Consider the following 18,215-nt stretch of genomic DNA (forward strand, 5'->3'; position numbering starts at 1 on the left):
AAGTATTTGGGCATCCTATTACATACAGGACTAATGGATAGGATGCCAAAAAGAATCAAAATCATTACCGATTACCCAAATCTATTATTTCCAAATTGCCAGAAAAATCACCGTCCGTTGGAGAAATAAGGATATAATCTTCCATTTTCCTCGCTGTCTTTTCAAATCCTGACATTGAAAATTACAACATTACAGCAGAAACACATTTTCCGTCTCTTTATTTGGAGAAAAACAGATTGAGGATTTGGTTGGTCTAGATAATTGTAGTTGCATATACAATGGAAGGGATGAGGAAGAACCCTTCCCTCAATCATGTCTTGATTTCTAGGATTTTTCGTGATTTCGTTTACTTTTCATTAAATTCATTTCTTTGGCTGTTTTGCGCAATTTCCCTGCCATGAGAAATTCCCATGGGTGTGCCTGACCCCTGTGTGCGCCTCCAATTCTACGTTCTTTCTCTTCGAGGTACTAAACAATCAACATTTTTTTTTTTATAAGGGAAAACCAGACAGCAATTTTATTACTGTTTTCAGTTAGAAAAATCACGTTAGTTTAACGTAGGGACGTTAGACTAACGTAGGGACCTAACGTACAGACTTTATTACAGATTGCCCCAAATCACGATCCTCACCGTATTACAAATTTTCATCTAGCATCCCTGAAAAGTGTTTGGGTCACCTTAAGAGTAAGCTTGATATTCGTTAAATAGTACCATTTTATATTTTACAAGACTAATCATAGGTAGCGCGATAGCGCTGCCTAAGTAAAGAGCGATGTGGGCACAATGTATTATTTTTTTTTCTTTCTTCTCCATACCCAGGCACTTTGTATCGAAGGAGTTGTCGTATAAACTTCGAAAAGGGCTCATTCGATTGGAAATTGGAATGGCTAGTGCCTTTTTTAATAGTCGAAAGTGATTGGAAGGCAATTAGCCCCCCACGCCCATCATTCCCCTAAACACATCCAATCAAAATTTTGAGATAGCCATTTTGTTCAGCGTAGTTTAATATAGAAAGTATCTTTTTGAGGAGGCCACTCCCCCACAACCCTCGGGGTAAGGGTTTTAAGTTATGCCCTGGGGCATATAAGGTTTTTAATGATATAGTTGTCGTAAATACTTCAAAAACGGGCTCATTCAATTGGAAATTGAGGGGGCTAGTGGCCTTTTTAATAGTTGAAAATGATTAGAGGGTAACTAACCCCCCTCTAACGCCCACCATTCCCCCAAACACATCCAATCAAAATTTTCAGATAGCCATTTTGTTCAACGTAGTAGAAAGTATATGAAATTAGGTCTTTGAGGATGACAACCCCCCCCCCCTCAGGGCGAGGGTTGTAAATTATCCCCTGGGGGCATATAAGGTTTTTATTGAAAGCGTTGTCGTAGAAACTTCAAAAGGGCTCATTTGATTGGAAATTGAAAGGACTAGTGCCTTTTTTAATAGTTGAAAGGGATTGGAGAAAGACCAACGCCCCTGTCACGCCCACCATTTTCCCAGAAACATGCAATCCAAATTTTGAGATAGCCATTTTGTTTATTGTAGTTGAAAGATCGGGAAATTAGGTCTTAAAGGATGACACATACCCTCACAGCCCTTAGGGTAAGGGTTGTGATTTATGCCCTGGGGGCATATAAGGTGTTTATAGGAAGTGTTGTTGTAGAAACTGAAAAAGGGCTCATTTGATTGGAAATCGAAAAGCCGTGACCTTTTTAATAGTCGAAATTAATTGGAGGGCTTCACATTTTTATAGTATAGATCGATATGGGTATAATGTATTATTTTTTTGTTGTTGTTGTTGCTTGGACCAGGGCACTATGTATCGAAGGAGTTGTCGTAGGAACTTTGAAATGGGCTCATTCGATTGAAAATAGAAAGGGCTGATGCCCTTTTTAATAGTCGAAAGTGATTGGAGGGAAACTAATCCCCCTCCCACGCCCACCCACCCAATTGACTTTATGTTTAAAAACTAAGTGTTACGATAATATTAAATCAAAATGCTCTGCGTTAATACTAATTTCCAATAAGTCATCTCAGCAGTATCCCAAGAACGACTGAGGGTATCATGTTTAAACTTTCGAGGCTGCCTCTGCTCTTACAAATTGACCAAAATAAAATAGCGAAAGTGCGTCCAACCTATCATAGAAAGTAAACAGATTTTTTTGCGAATAGTATCAAGTTTTCCATTTCAGTTCAACTAGAAAAGGTATGAAAATAAATTAAACGGTTCTTTTTGTGTCCAGATTTTTAAAAGGGTGTATGTTGTTAAAAATTGCTGAAAATTTTTCTCCAGCATACAAATAGCAGGTCGAACTATAAATTCTTAAAAAAACGAAAAGATTTAAAGTATTATTTTGTTTTTCTCTGAAAAGACTATGTCAATATAAAACGAACAGAAATTAATTAAAAAAAACTTTTTCCACAAAATAAGTTTTTCAAAGAAAAGTAAAGAAGTCCATAAAACAAAATGAATGTGCATTGTCAGTTTAATATACATATACTCATATTAAGTAATCAAAATTTAAATATTATTTGATTTATTAAAGTTATAAAAGTAAAAACATTTATATTTTTTTCAGTAAAGTGCAAATTATGTTCTGGCCTTGGGAAGGCATAGGGGTTTTGAGCCCACACATATTAATTTCTGCTCGCTTTGAGTTTGACTCAGTTATTTATTGTAATTTCTGTTCGTTTTGGGTTTCATTTATTTATCGATGCTGATTTGTGGTAGTTTCACGCTTGGTAGATTATTTGATTTTATATCTACTCATTTTTTGTTTAATGGAGCTTTTTACTTTTCTTTGAAAAACTTATTTTGTGGAAAAAGCTTTTTTAATTAATTATAAAAAAAAAAAATGATCTCGAGCTTCCATCATGCTTACGATGTGCCCTTTAAAGTCTAGTGGATTTACAAAAGCCTATATTTTATCTTTAAGATATAACAAACTTTAAACTTCGCAAGCTAATGCTGTGAACAAATGCTGTTAGTAAGCAGCTAAGAAGTCAGGGCAAGTTCTAATTTACTACTAAAGGAGAATAGTTCAGACGAAACACCTATCTGGATACATATTCTAAGTGCTACAAAATAGCATTTAAAAGTTAGAGTCCCCGACACATATAATTTAGAATTGGAAGTACACATAATGTCTCCTAAATCTAGAAGAGTCAGAGTTGGCTCTCATAGGATTCTAAGAGTGAGAGTTGGAGTTTAGGACCTTATAGTTTTAAAGGGTCTGAGCGGCATTAATAATGGATTCTCAAGCCACAGTACAAAGTAAAAAAAACCGAGTAGAAAAGCAAACTCCTGACAGTCATACATCCCGTAGGGAGAGTGACTTAAATACCCATCCCCCCACACTTTACCTATACTTACCAACCGAAGACTGTAAGAACTTTGGACCCAGTCTAGTATCCATTCCAATAGCACGAGCTACTTCAGAGACATCTGCTCCAGTTGCTTCGCAAACTGCAGATATGGCATTAATACTAGATATTCTTTGAGCCAGGAATGCATTTGCAGTCTACAATGAAGAATAAATAAAAACTTTATAATATTTCTCTATTATAAATAATTTAGAAAAAAATCATCCAGAAACAAAAATAAAGCAAAAATGCTCAGAAACTGAGAAGGACACGAAGAGAAAAAAAAAAAAATACATATGAACAGAAAAAGATAACAATAAAAACACTGCCATTCATCGAACAGACTCTAGAATTTGGACTCTATTTCAGAATTTCAAAGCTAACATTTAAATTTGTAACCCTGTTTATATTAGGAAATGTTAACGAAAAACTATAACGCCTCAAACCGGTGCCAAGAAAATGATATCTAGTAGAAAAGTCCTAACTTAGGAGGTAGATAGGCTGACCCTTACTTAAGATAGGTATTGTAGATAAAATTTCAATTTAAAATGAACACTAAAAGAAAACAATAGTCGTATTTCGATAGCAGCTTGAGGAAAAATACGTAATAAATGAAGGGAACGGGTCCCAAGACATTTGAGCACTCCGAAAAATATTTATGCATATGTTTCTGTCCCACTTGAAATCATCCGAATTTATACAAACTAAAATATTAAAAGTCTACGTCGGAGGAAATCAGGTAGGGAGAAAGAAGACAAATTCAAAGAAATTTAATGCATATATATTTGATTGAGCATTTTAATACAATGTCCAAGTGTTTTATTAGTGTCTTGGTGGAGGATTTAAATGGGATAACTAACAGCATTTTTATAGGACATTTTCAGAATTGACAATTCGTCAACGAATTTCAATCCATGAGGGAAGTCATCACCAAGGTTTTTACCATAGCCGAAACTCAGTAGGGTCAGCGCACCCTAGAAACTCCTAAAGTAAAAAAGAAGGGATTAAAAATGCCACTGTAATTGAAAACTCATCGTCACTTGAGGCCAACAGGATTACAACAGGATTACACATTACTCCTCCTCCATTCCAATCTTTTCAGAGATTCACTCTTAAGCCCCAAATACTTCCCACTTCCCTTAAATATTTTCTTATAGCATCGTCCCCTGACATTGGACGACGCTCAGCACTATGAAAAGCTTGGAACTTTAGCGTCTCCTTTTCCCTTTTTTAGCCTGGCATTTAGTATTACGACAGGCACTTTGGTATTTCTTTTATTTAGTTTTTCTTAAAAATTTAATTTAAATCAATTTGTCAACCTTCCTTACTGATAATATTACATAGGTAGGTGAAGTTATCCATTCTGTCAATTTTCTTGGTACACCACATTACCCCCTTAACAGCATTTATTCCAGATTTAAGTGACTTAGCCTCCTTAACTTTAATTTTTAAGAGCCTACTCTCACTTCATGTACTGTAAAAGCCTACAAAATTTGCTCATTTTTCACATAATTTTATCTCGTTCACTCAAATACCCTGCAATGTCTAATTCAAGGAGACCTTTATCATCTTATTTAATACCATTGCATCTCGAGTCAACCATATTATCCATTGTAGCAAAGGACAGTCACACTGTTATCTTAACAATGTTTAATCATTCACACCCCTTCTCTGAACAATCCATAAAGATTCATAAGTCAAAAGAGGTAAAACCTATCTATGTGTGTGAAGTTGGGAGGGAGGGGGGGGGGGTGAAAGTGTTGGCGACAGTAAAGACCAAGAGACCAAACTCTGTGCTCTTGAATAATAGAGATTCAAAATTCTTGGCTGTTTCTGATTTCGACCAGGTGGGATACACCCATTGTTTGCTATATATGTGTTTATATATTCTAATTTTGGACGTCCTCATTGCAATATTGCCTAAGATTTGTAGTCCATAAGCTTAGAAACCATTAGATACTAGCTTTGGTTAAAATCAAACACTATCTGTGAAATACGTGCTTGATATGTATTAATTTTGGACAACCACACTTCGATTAATGGGTTGTTGATTAACACTGCATCATTTAGAGCCATTCTATGAATCGTCTTTAGATCCAATCACAATATCCTTTATATCCAAACATTAATGTTCTAATTCAAACTTACTTGCTTACTTACTTAGGTCCCGGCCATCCTCGTGGGACGTTTTGGGGCCACTCCTCTTGCTAGCTCATGCGTAAGGGCTCGGTACATTGCTCTATCTGGTGCGATACGTGATAACTGGGCTATCTTGACGTTGTCGAAGTGGAAGTTCTCCATCCATCGTTTTCGTGGTCTGCCTTGTGGGCGAAGGCCATGGAGGGATCCTTCAAGGGAGATTTTCGGAAGGCGGCTCGGCTCCATTCGCTTGACGTGGCCGAACCAGCACAGTTGTTGCTTCTTAATTTTACTGAGTATGGTTTCAGTGGACTGGAACCTTTCACGTACTTCCACATTTGTGATTCGGCCAGTGTATTTGATTCTAGAAATGCGACGGAGGCATCTCACCTCAAAAGCTAGAAGTTTTATTTCGTGTTCGGTTTTCAGAGTCCATGTTTCACATCCATAAATAACTATGGGGATTACTAAACTGTTGAATAGGCGCATTTTGAGTTTTTTGGATAGGTGGTTACTTTTCCAAAGGTTGGCTAGTCTTCGGAAGCTAGAGCTAGCAAGTGCAAGTCAACGTTTCACGTCAGAGCTATGGCAATTATCTGAGGAGAATAGGCTACCAAGGTATAGGAAGTGGTCAACCGTTTCAACCTGTCTCCCTCTTATGGTGATAATGGGTGGGTTCTCTAGTTCACACCTCGTAGTTAACATGACTTTGGTCTTGCTGGCATTTATCTCCATCCCAAACGGCTTTGTGGTATCGTAGAATTTATCAGCTTGTGCCTGCAATTCTTGTGTAGAGTTGGCTAGCACATCAATATCATCAGCGTAGGGAAGATTCTCTATTAGCACCCCTCCTATTGTTGCGCCATATTCCGACTGCATCATCGACAGAACGGCATTTAGAAAGAGGTTGAAGAGATGGGGTGATAAGATGCAACCCTGCAGTACTCCTGACGAGGTTGTAAACTCTTCTGACAACCCATCAACGGTTATTACTTGGCCTCGGAACTGGTCGTACAGACTCTTGATTATTTGGACTATCTCATAAGGGATACCGTAGTGAAGGAGGATATGCCATAGTCCTTCGCGCCATATCAGGTCAAATGCCTGACGGAAATCAACGAATAGTTGGTAGAATTCTTGGTTGAATTCAATGTGTCGTTCCATGAGTTGCCGAACGACAAATATCTGATCGATTGTTGATCTTCCAGGGCGGAAGCCGACCTGATATTCTCCAATGGCAAAGGCAGTTGTTGCTTGTATGCGTCGGAGTAGGAATTTTGTCAGGACACGTGACTGATGGCTCGTGAGGGTGATCGGACAGTAGTTTCCACACTCTTTCTTTGACCCCTTTTTGTGAATGGGTACAATGGCAGCCTTGCACCACTGACGGGGTACGTGGCCGGTTTCCCACACCGCAGACACAATGGCATGGTACAGATCAAATACATCATCCGATCCGACGTTAATGAGTTCAGCGGTGACTCCGTCTGGGCCAGGAGCTTTTCCTTGTTTGAGCGACTTGATTGCTGATTTGGTTTCTGACTTGAGTGGGGGTGGTGGTCTGAGTTCTTGGTCGGGTATGGGGAAGTGGGTTGGTATTTTAGGATCTGCAGCTACTGGGGGATTCAGTTTATCGTTAAAGTATTCTTTCCATCTTTCAAGTTTCATCTTTGAATCGTAGATCTCATTTCCGTCTTTGTCCAGGATCACTCATGTTTGCGGCTCTTTTTTCCGGCTTAACTCGCGTACCATTCTGAAAACTTCTGTGCTATTCCCCTTCTTGGACAGTACTTCGCAGTCTTCGCATTTCTTCCGCAGGTGGTTACGTAGTGCCTTTCTGATCTCTCGCTCTACTCGTCTCTTGAGGAGCTTGTAAGTATCCCAACTGTGACGGTCGGATTTATTGCAAAAAAGTCGCTTATCCTCGCATAGCGCAATGATCTCATCTGTGATCCATGGTTTTTCATTTGGAGTTTTTCTTCCAAGGACGTCATTCGCTGTCTCTATGATTGCTGATGAAGCCGGCTCGTTCAGGGAGTCTATCTTGCTAGCAGTGGTAAGGGGAGACTGATTTTTGAGGATCTTCAGGAATTTTTCAGATAGAGTGGAAGTGTAGGTCTGCCTTTTTGCGGGATCTGGCAGCAGATCCAGCCGGAATCTTGGGATTTTTGTTGCTTTTTGCAATTGTGTCATTCTTAGCTTGAACCTCGACATCAGGAGAGTGTGGTCAGAGTCGAAGTCTGCTCCAGGTAATGCTACTGTGTCTAGTACGGAAGACTTCCAGCGCTTCGATATCAGGATATAATCAATCATGTTCTCGGTTTTACCGTCTGGGGATCTCCAGGTCACTTTAAGTAGATGGCGGTATTTGAAAATTGTGTTTGTTATGAATAACTCGTTTTCTCGGCTGAAGTCGAGCGGTTGTTAGCATCTCGCATTGAGTTTTCCTTGGCCAAAAGTCCCCATTACAACGGACCGACCAGTATTATCCGTACCTACTATAGCGTTAAAGTCCCCCATAACAATCAGTACGTCTTTCCTATGGATTTGGTCGATGAGGCTTTGTAGTGTGAAATAGAATTCATCGCATTCTTCCTCACTTCTGGCAGAGTCTGGGGCATAGACTTGGACGAAAGAGATATTCTTGGCAGCTCCCTTTAGTCGTAAGACGGCTATTCTTTCTGAGACTGGGGTGAAGGAGATTATAGATTTTTTGGCAGTTGATGATACGAAGAATCCTACACCTTGTCGATGAACTCCGTCCTTGCGGCCGGACAACCAGAGGGAGGCTCCAGAGAGGTTTTCCTCACTCGTTCGGGGGAGTTGAGTCTCAGAGAGGCCAATAGCATCCCAATTGTACCTCTGTAGTTCTCTAAGGGCAAAATCTAGTTTTCCCGCTTTGGCAAGTGTTCGGATGTTTAGCGTCCCAAATTGTAGGGAAATTTTTGTCGGAACGGAAGAACCATGTGGTTTTTCACCCTGGATGGGGGTCGTCCTAGGCATAGGATTGATGGCTGCTCTGGACGCGGTAGTATGTAAAATTGCATATTTATCTTTAAATATTTGTTGTTCGTCAGTTACCCCGGACGCGGTAGCATGTAAAATCGCATTTTTCATCCATCAAAATTGGTTGTTCGTCGGTTATCCCGGACACGGTAGCAGATGTTCGTATAATACTGGACCCTTTTTTCATGATTTCAAGAGAGGTGGTTTCTTGGCTAAATGGGTGGTGGTGGCAAGCCACTCTTCTCCACCACCTTGCAGAGGCCGTTGTCCGTAAATCTGGATCCTCCGCCCTTTCGCAGTTGTCCTCCTATAGGGGATCCTCCCATGATGGTGTTCTGCTTCACTATGCAATTTAACCCCTTGCTGGGAGAACGCATGGGACATGTCTACACGCCGGTGGGTCCTACTGAGTGTATATCCGAGGAGCCTTCTTTTACCTCCGCTTGTACTTACATCCCCCGGGCGAGGGTGCCCAAGTTTCAATTAAGGACCCTCAGGGACTGGGTCCCCCCATTGGTCCGCGCCTCCTACTCAATGGAGGTACCCTACATATCTGTAGAGCGTTCCCCTATCCGCCACCTGGGGACGCGCTGAGTGGCCTGGGGGATGCCCCTGCTGAGAAGGTGACTCAGAAAGGTGACTGAGAAGGTGATTCAAACTGCCTTAGCTAAAATTAGTTTTACATAAGTTTTTTCATCATTTCAGACGTTGAACAGAAAGTGGTATTTAATATTTGGGCCCAAGTTTTTGAATTTTTGCTTTTCTACTACTACTCTATGCCTAGGATTAGGACAATAAGGAACTTTTAACCCAAGTCAGTCCCCCAAAAATATTGAGCATTAGGCCTTTTTTGCTTATGAATCTGCCGAGATCCAATTCCTCTTCAGAAAAAAAAAACAACGACAAAAACTATAAAGCTCATCAGGAAACTAAGCGTCTTGTCCTCCGGTGTTTCCTTGGAGATAATAACGCTTTTTCTCCCCTGCCCAGAAAATAATCTTGCAAAAATCATTCTCTTCTGCCCTGGATTTCTTGAAGACGATAAGTAAGGACCTCCATTAGAATAACATCAAGGTGCTTTCCTAAAGGCAGAAGGAAAAAACATCGTGTTTCTCTTATGCGAGTAATTTTTAGCATTGATGTTATGTAAGTAGGTTACATTACAGAGTATATTGATTCTTTCTTAATAAATGATTAAAAGCCCAGCATTAAATGTAAAAAAAGAAACTCAGAGAAGAAAGGATCTTAAATAAGAGGATCTTAGCAAATATTAGCAAAAAAGGCCGTAATCTAGCTACTCTCAGTTTAGCTGTAGTATTGGCAATGCTATTTAAATCCGAAAGTAGAGTACTAAACTACTCATCGCGTACCTTCGTCAGTTTATTTTAAAGGTGGGGCGATCAGATAATAAAATAAAAATTAAATCAAAAATATAAGATATTACAAGAAACGTCACATAGATCTCAATATTTTGGAGGAGGTTTGGGAAGGATTGGATAAGAAGTATCTTGTACAAATCAGAAAATAGAAAAAACACACTGAAAACAATTTTTCTGTGTATCCATAGATAATTTCGGAGATCACAGTGCCTTTCCATGACGATAAATAAAAGTTCAAATAGGGATAAAATCCTTTTAACAGATCGTGTCTGTTTCCTGATTTTAGTAGTGAAAGAAGGGAAGAAGTGACTCATTCTTTAGATGCAGTGAAATTTTCTTGCTGCCAATACGTCTTAAATTAAATATACATCAGGTCCACAAAATTCTTAGCAACTGAAAGAAAGATTGAGATGGCTAGGACGCGTTTTTGCGGATATGACAAATTGCCAAAGATCGTCCTTTTCGGCCATCCATAAAAGTTTAGATTTTGAATAACACTGGATAACTGAATAGCATAGAGATGGAGCGTGCGCAGCTGTTTTAGCCTCAGGTAGCCTGGTGCTACAGTGAGTCATTAGCAGTAGTAGAATACAAATCTTAAATCTTTCCCAAGTTTTTCCCAGAATGATCGAGGTATTTTTCTAGGAGCCCGTAAAGAGAGTAGAACTAGTTAGCCTACAACATAGCAGCTGGACACATTCAAAGGTATAGGTTATCTGTAGCTTGGATGGCTGAATGGTAAAAGTACTAATGGAATCTGCCTTTTCTTAACGCTTTTACGGTGAGAGACGATTTCCATGAAATTAATTCGCTAGAATTATATGTCCAAAAAGTGACAAAAATAAAACGCATATTATAAAATATAATTGCGACAAAATATTCAATTTATATGGACCGTGCTCCGAAAAGCGGATGAAGATTTGCTAGACGTTTTCCAGAGATATTGCCTTAGGATTGTTCTGGATATTGAATTGATGAGCTGTATTTCAAACTGTTGACTCTAAAAATAGCGTGGACCAATTCTACATTCTAGAAGTATACCGACAAAAAAGCTAAGATGGATAAGGTATGATCTGTAGACGAAGGATGGTAGATTGTCAAAGATGTCCTTTTGTGCCCACCGTCTAGGGCTAAACGGAAAGCAGGTCGTCCACGGTTGGGGTGGGAGGATGTCATAAAGAAAGATTTAAAGGAAATGGGAACTTCCTGAGAGAGTGTAAAGAGGGGGGCTTTGAATAGATTGGGATGGAGGAGCGTGCGTAGCTGTGTTGGCCTCAGGTGGCTTGGTGCTACAGTGAATTGTTAGAAGTAGTAGTAGTTTTCTGTTGATTGAAACATTACTGGTCCTTGAGCCTTTCGCGCAGATATTGCATAATCCTTGATTTACAGTTTTCCCTAGATATTAACAAGTTTGAATGACATATTGTCTGGCGTGTGACATATTTTTTGTAGTGTGAAGCTAAAATCCTAGAAAATTTCTAGTGTTTCGCCGAATTGCTCCGTTAAAAAATAACGTTTGACAAAGATGTCTTTACCATTCCAACAAATTTCGCATCCCCAACAGCGACTGCAAATATTGTTCACGTTTCCTCAAGTCCTGCTTTAGTACACAATTCATTACCTAAATAAGCAGTGTATCCTTAAATGTTGATTTGTATACCTAGAGTCAAATGATGTGGATAACCCAATGTACATATCCTAAAGGATACTTAAGCAAAATTGCATTAAAAAAAACTTATCTTCCGTATTTTTTAAAGGAATTTGGTCGTACCTACTTCCACATTTTCCTTTGGATGTTTGTCCAACAATACTGACAATAATACACTGTATTTAAGAACAAAATAATAATTCCGGAACACGATATCAAAATAATACACGAAGAGAAATTCTGCAAAAAAGGTATTGCCTAAGAATCAGGAATAAAAAAACAAACAAAAAACAATGACCGCCTCACCAGCTTTGAAAGTTCCGACGACCAAGTATTTGTCGTAATGATCCTTTCTTTTGCTACCCATACCTCATACACACTTGATAGCGCAGCAATAGCCAATTGACCTTCTTCTGTATCCTCTCCACCAATTAGAACTCGATCAGGATTAAGAAGATCACATATGGCAGTACCTTCGGCAAGGAATTCTGGATTTGAAAGAACCTAGAATTTGTTTGAAAGTATAAAAGAAGCTGGAAATTTTTAATGCAAGTTTCTATTTTATTTCTTAAGGGGCATGATGCCAGAACATTTTTCAATTTTGCATCCTCAGGTTTCACGTTTCTGGGAAACTTTCATTCTTCGCTAGCCCATGTTGAATATATCGTCTGATATCAGCTCATGTAAATAAGAAAAGGTACTAATATTACCCCCCCCCCCCAAAAAAAAATACAAAAAGAAAAAACAAAACAAGGGGTGATCTAAAGGATAAAGCACGCATAACGACATTGAATTAGATAGCTTGTCCCAGTCAATTTACCTGAAGTTCTACTTCAAAGCAAATATAATTTATTTCTATCAAGACTACTACATATGAGGCAATGACCGGGAACATATACAACTTCACCATAGATATTTCGACGGATATATACCTTCAGGTATAAAACTGACATATGCAAAATATTTTTGTGGACTGCCAGCCTAAATTGAAGAGAGTCAAGCCATTAAAAGCACTAAAAGAGGAATATTACTCTTTCCATTCCACTAATTATAATGGATTGCTCTTTGCTGTAGACATGTTAAATACTGACAAATGGGCCAAAAGATATGAGGGGTAATATAAATAAATATTGATAATTAAATAACCAATTGTCGATATGCTGATAAAATAGTCCAAAAAATGTGACAAAAGTACATAAAGGATAGCATACTTGGATAAGAACGTGTCTTTGGGCTGGAAAAGGGGAGGGGGACCCCCAAACTACCCTTGCTGTACCTAAATTGTTTTTTTACTCTTCATCTCCCTCACTCCCTCAGGAGTTTGCAGTTAATAATCATTTTACCATAAAGTGTAAGAGCAGGTTCAACTAAATAGCAGCCTTACGAGTAGCCTATATAATCGAATTTCCACTGGAACTGTTTAATAATTTGTTATTTATTTTTCATTGAATCACGCTAGGTTTTCAATTTAGTTTTTCTTCGTTTTTAATTGGTAAACCGCAAGTTCTTGTATATATTAGTAGCAATACATCATATTTTTTTTTCAACGTGATGGTTGCACCAATAGGTGCAACCATGTGAAGACCGAATCGCAGCCCATAGCAACTAAGGATTTTAAAAACACATTTTCTAAGAAACTGTCTAGTACGAAACACTACCAAATGAGCACTTCGCAAACAGTAGTTATTATTTGAATTTAACAAAAGAATAAAATCAATTTATTCATGAAATTAATTCTTATAAATTCTGAAAGAGTCGGAAATGCCTATAACATGACGTCATATCGAACTACAAAGTAGACTGTTGAAACCACTATTGCTTAAAATTCTAACTCTGATGTTTACATCCCCTCCTCTCTTGAAACAGAAGGAAAATCTGTTGTGCCAGTAGCAGCGATGTGTCTCCTTTTTCTCATCAGCGCTAGCAGGCAACTGAACGGTCGTAGAGACGGTGTGCGTGTAACTGAATCCACGTGCAACTAAAACCACTTAACTGAATTCTTGTCCACTCGAACCCTGTGAAACTCAACCCCATTTAACTGAACCCTCATGCAGCTGAACGCTCGAGCAAATGGACTCCTCGTTTAACTGGACCCTCGTGCAACTCAACCCACGTCCAACTCAATCACATTTAAATGAGCTATCGTGCAACTGAACCTCCGTTTAACTGGACCTCCGTACAACTGTACCCACGTTCAACTCAAACCTTGTTCAACTGAACTCCCGTGAAACTCATCCCCACTTAACCGACCTCTCATGCAACTGAACCTCCATTTAGCTCAAATATTAACTACCCCAATCCCCATTTAAATCAAGCCCTGTTTGGCTCAACTCAACCCAAGTCCTAAAAATAATTTTGAACGAGCTCCAAATTGGAAAAACTTCTCCTTCTTTTTTTTTTGTTTAATTGCAGACTATGAGCTATAGCTCGGGTAAGGATTTGCCAAAGGGCAAGTGAAAACTCTGATTTTATACCCAGTTCCCTAAGCTCTTTCAGTTTGACTTTTAAAGTTATGTAAAAGTATTTTGTTTGGGTCATTCCACATAAGATCAACCAGGAAATGACACCCAGAATTACAGATTCTGAAAAAAAACTGGTAGGTTTTGTCTGTCTTGGATATTTGAAAATATTGTTTATCTTTCGTATTTACAAATTAATTTAACTGAAAGTTTTGATTGTTTTAAACACCTGTTTGAAGAATTAAAAGAAAAAAAGTCTGAATCTCTAGATACTTACAAAATATAAACAAAACCGTGCTTATTAATAAATGCATATTTTTCCAAAAATATCCATCTTAAGCAAACCGTATTATCACGAAACATATGGTTAAAATACTGTTTGTTTTTTTAGATCAAATTGTCCACTAGGGCCTATTATATACTGTTATAAAACGAAATGGGTGGGGCGGTAGATAATATCTTTTTCTTAATTTTTGATTAGATTTACAAGACAGTTAAACGAAGGTTCACTTGTACGGGTGTTGAATTGCATGAGGGTTCAGTTAAAATGGGGTTGAGCTGTACGGGGTTTAATTAAATGAGGGTTTAGTTGCACATGGGTTGAATGGCATGAGGGTTCAGTTGAATGGGGTTGAGTAGCACGGGGGTTCAGTTAAACAAGGGTTGAGTTGCAAGGGAGATGAGCTACAGGGGGATTCAGTTCCACCTGGGGTCAGATGCACGAGGGTTCAGTTGCAATGGAACCCGTAAAGACTTGGCTAGTTACTCATTAAAGTACTTTTCGGCAAATTTGCCTTGATAGCGCCATGAAAATGACTGGAGAAGGGCAGGAAATACAAAAATTAGCTAAGTGAAATCACAGCTGTTAAATATTAACTAGAGGTTTATAGTTTTCCATCATTATTGTCGCAGCAGCAGCAGCCTAGTAAAGAGCAAACCGCGGTCCATACTAAGCAAGGTTTCCAATACACGTTTTCTGAATAACTATATAATGGACAAAATTCTCAATTGACGCTTAATCGGAGATAGTTATTGAAAAATGGATTCAGCAGAACAATACTTTTTAATTATGAAAACAAATATTTTAGACTTTTTGAAAGAGCCTGAAACCCCTCAAACAGGGTGCAATGTCATATAGAAACAAAAAGTGCGCCATTGAAATTTTCACTCCGTAAATTATTTAATTACTGTCCCTCACTCAGAAAAACAACGGCAATCGTACGTTTGCATGAATAGCAGCAGGGAGCTGCCCTTTCTCCCCAGCGCTATCAGATTACTCGAAAATAGTAGAGAGACACGGTAGAAAACACAATTCTGTTGCTGGTTTCTGACAAATATCTTCAGAGACAAGCTATTTTCTCTTACCTTGAAGGTTTTGCCTTTCCTGAACGATTAATACGTTTCTGGGAATTGTTAGCTATCAATTTTGTTAGATAACCAGTATTTCCAAAGGTTAACAGAAAACTGGTAAGGCAACTTCATTAATTAAAAATTGGACGGTGAAAGAAAACTGGTAATTTCTATTTCTACGCGCGTCTCAGACATACTCTAGCAAAGAAACGGTTTTAATAGCCCTAACCATAAGTATCAAAGAAGTTTCGTGTTGTTCACTTTTGCTTTCCGAAGTATAGCCAGCTTTTGGATAGCATTATAGAACAAGATATGTGCTTTTGATACTCCACTACGCTAGCCATAAGCTTGATTTCCCAACTTGTTAGTAATTGAATTGAATCTAAAAAGCAAAATTGCCATTAAAAATGAAGAGAAAATTGAAAACTCAAAACGAACCGGAAACGACGTCTTAATTCTGACGTGAAATTTAAAACGACCTGAAATCAACGTATATGCCCAAAGCAAACATAAAACGAACAGAAATCATAATAAACAAAGGGGAAAAAACCTTACAATGGACCTTAAAACGAAACTATAACCAATACGTGTAGTGTTTTTGCCTTTCAAATCACCAAAAAAAATCAAGCGTCGTCTGCACTTTTATGAATACTAAATCGTTTCCTCGACTTAGAATTTTTCTTTAGCCAATTAATTTTCCTGTATATTTGAACGGAATTAATTTTAAAAGGAAGAAATTAGTGACGAAAATAAGGATATTTTCAAAACAGGAAAAATCAAATCAATTTTTACAAATGGTCTATGCAGAAAAATTTTTGCTACGTGTGGCAAAAAAAAAATTGCTACTTCTGACAAAAAAAATGGTACTACCCCTAAAACACCTCAAATTCTTATTGTCAGGTGCAATTTACTTAAAACTAAACAAAAAAGCTTATATTCAATGTTATATTTTAGCCCATTAATTTCCTATACATTGTAAAGGAATGGTGCTAAAGAACGACAAATAATCAATAAAAATCTATCGCATCTTAGATTATTAAAACTGGACTGAAAGTTGAAATATCGAAAAAAAGATTTTCTGGAAGTTTGAATAGTGTTTGAATTTGGGGTCCTTGCCCAGGGGTTGAATAGATCGTGTCGTCTCTAGAGGCATTTTGTTACCCTTAAAACGGTAGGCCTAGTCGAACTCAGAATCAGCAATATAAGGAGTACTTCTCCGATTTTCTACGACCGTCTGCTCTATACTATGAGGCCCGGAAAAAAAATATTACATGAGCAACACAGCGCTCTTTCCTAAGCCAACGCTATTACATTCGCTACGATTAACAAATGAAAAGATGAACTTTCATTAGCAATTTTCAAAGGATTTAGCCAGCTCTACAACTCAATGACAGGACAAGTGATTATTTTGATTTAATCAGATTACCAATGGAAGCACAGCTAAGTAAATTCTAGAACAAAATGCCCCATTATGCAGCATTCAAGAATTATTTTCAATAATTATAGTGTTCAAAATATTACAAAAACTACAAAAAGAAAGACTAGGAGCAGTTTTTTTTTAATCTTTCTACTATTTTTATTGACATAAAAGCTATTCTGGGGTTTGATAAGAATAACTGAATTACCTGATCTTAATAACTTAACTTTGGCAATTTGCACTCCTGAAACAGCAAACATAAAAAAAGAATTTAAGTACTTACCTGGTAAGTGACTCCAGGCTTAGTGTTGGCCTTGAGAATCCTTGATAGACTTTCTGCAGCCCTGACGGGAACCGTACTTTTTTCCACAACAATTTTTGATGACGTAGAGTGATCAGCAATCAGCCTTGCACATGCCTCAATGTGTTTCAAGTCGGCAGCACGCCCCTGGAAATCAAATTTTATGCAACTTAGTAGAAGTATAGACCTATATGCTATAATGGCCAAAAACGAAGAAGAGGCCTTTTACTCTCGATATTCTAGACAAACGTCAACCCCCCAGCAAATAAAAAAAAATTGCGCCTCTTACTCATTCTTCTAAAAAAAAAGATGTTTGACACACTATAAGAGTTAACGCACTAGCGTTGACTGAGTAAATGTTTTCCTAATTTACTTTTCCCAGCCGCTTTGCATAGAAGAGGAGGCCGTGGAAACTTGGAAGGGGGTTTACTCGATCGAAAATTGGAAGTTTTTGTGCCTTTCCTCAAGGCAAAAGGTGACTAGAGCACAGCCATTCCTTCTTCTGCGTCCTCCATATACTATGCAAGGAAACCAGTCATGCAATGACAGACGAAACCCAACAGAGACCGGTTATCAAGGAGGCACACTTGTGCCTCTATAAAGAGGCGACCTGCCACAATGTTAAGCGATTTCAGGTCCTAGAGGTCGCAGAGAGACGGCGGTAATCGCATTTTGTAGCCCAAGCTCAAACTAAGAAACTTGCAAAATTTCATCCTCCTCCGACTTTATCTTCATGGGGTAAACTGGGCCGGAAGTTTCGACCCTCCTACCACACCCCCCTTTAACGTTGTCCGATTGGGCTGAAATTTAGAGGTTAAGCTTTCCTAGGGCCCGGGAGCTTATCCTCGAAATTTCAGCTCAATCCGATCCCTCCTTCCCTGTTTTCAAAAAACCAAATATAGCCACTTAAAATTCATCATTTCTTTTTTTTTCTTAGCCACGCCTACATGCCACAGTTGGCGACTGATCCGGGTGAATGAGGACTCATTCAATGCAGAATTTGACCTGTTAGGGCCTTTTGATATTTTCAGACCAAAAAAATTATCCCCCGACTGTACATTTACGAAAAACCTTGTTTTCCTATAATAGCCCATGTTAATTTTTCCCACCACAACCCCCCTTTAACGTTGTCTGATCGGGATGAAATTTAGAGG

The 18,215-nt window shown here is 38.4% G+C and overlaps 1 protein-coding gene across 2 annotated transcripts in view; it reads right to left on the reverse strand.

Moving 5' to 3' along the window:
* The window catches only part of sgl (UDP-glucose 6-dehydrogenase sgl), a 91,080-nt gene that overhangs the window by 47,589 nt on the left and 25,276 nt on the right, over positions 1–18,215 (reverse strand). For both annotated transcript variants that reach the window (XM_089088390.1, XM_089088391.1), the window contains exons 4-6: positions 17,044–17,208; positions 11,841–12,038; positions 3,373–3,520 (exon numbers count right to left, since the gene is read on the reverse strand). In XM_089088390.1, coding sequence (XP_088944516.1) covers positions 3,373–3,520; positions 11,841–12,038; positions 17,044–17,208 — 511 coding nt within the window. The remainder of the gene's footprint in view (positions 1–3,372; positions 3,521–11,840; positions 12,039–17,043; positions 17,209–18,215) is intronic.

The sequence above is a fragment of the Artemia sp. Qi Xiang Cuo genome, chromosome 4, assembly GCF_049724085.1.
Source record: "Artemia sp. Qi Xiang Cuo chromosome 4, ASM4972408v1, whole genome shotgun sequence".
In the NCBI taxonomy this organism is placed as follows: domain Eukaryota; kingdom Metazoa; phylum Arthropoda; class Branchiopoda; order Anostraca; family Artemiidae; genus Artemia; species Artemia sp. Qi Xiang Cuo.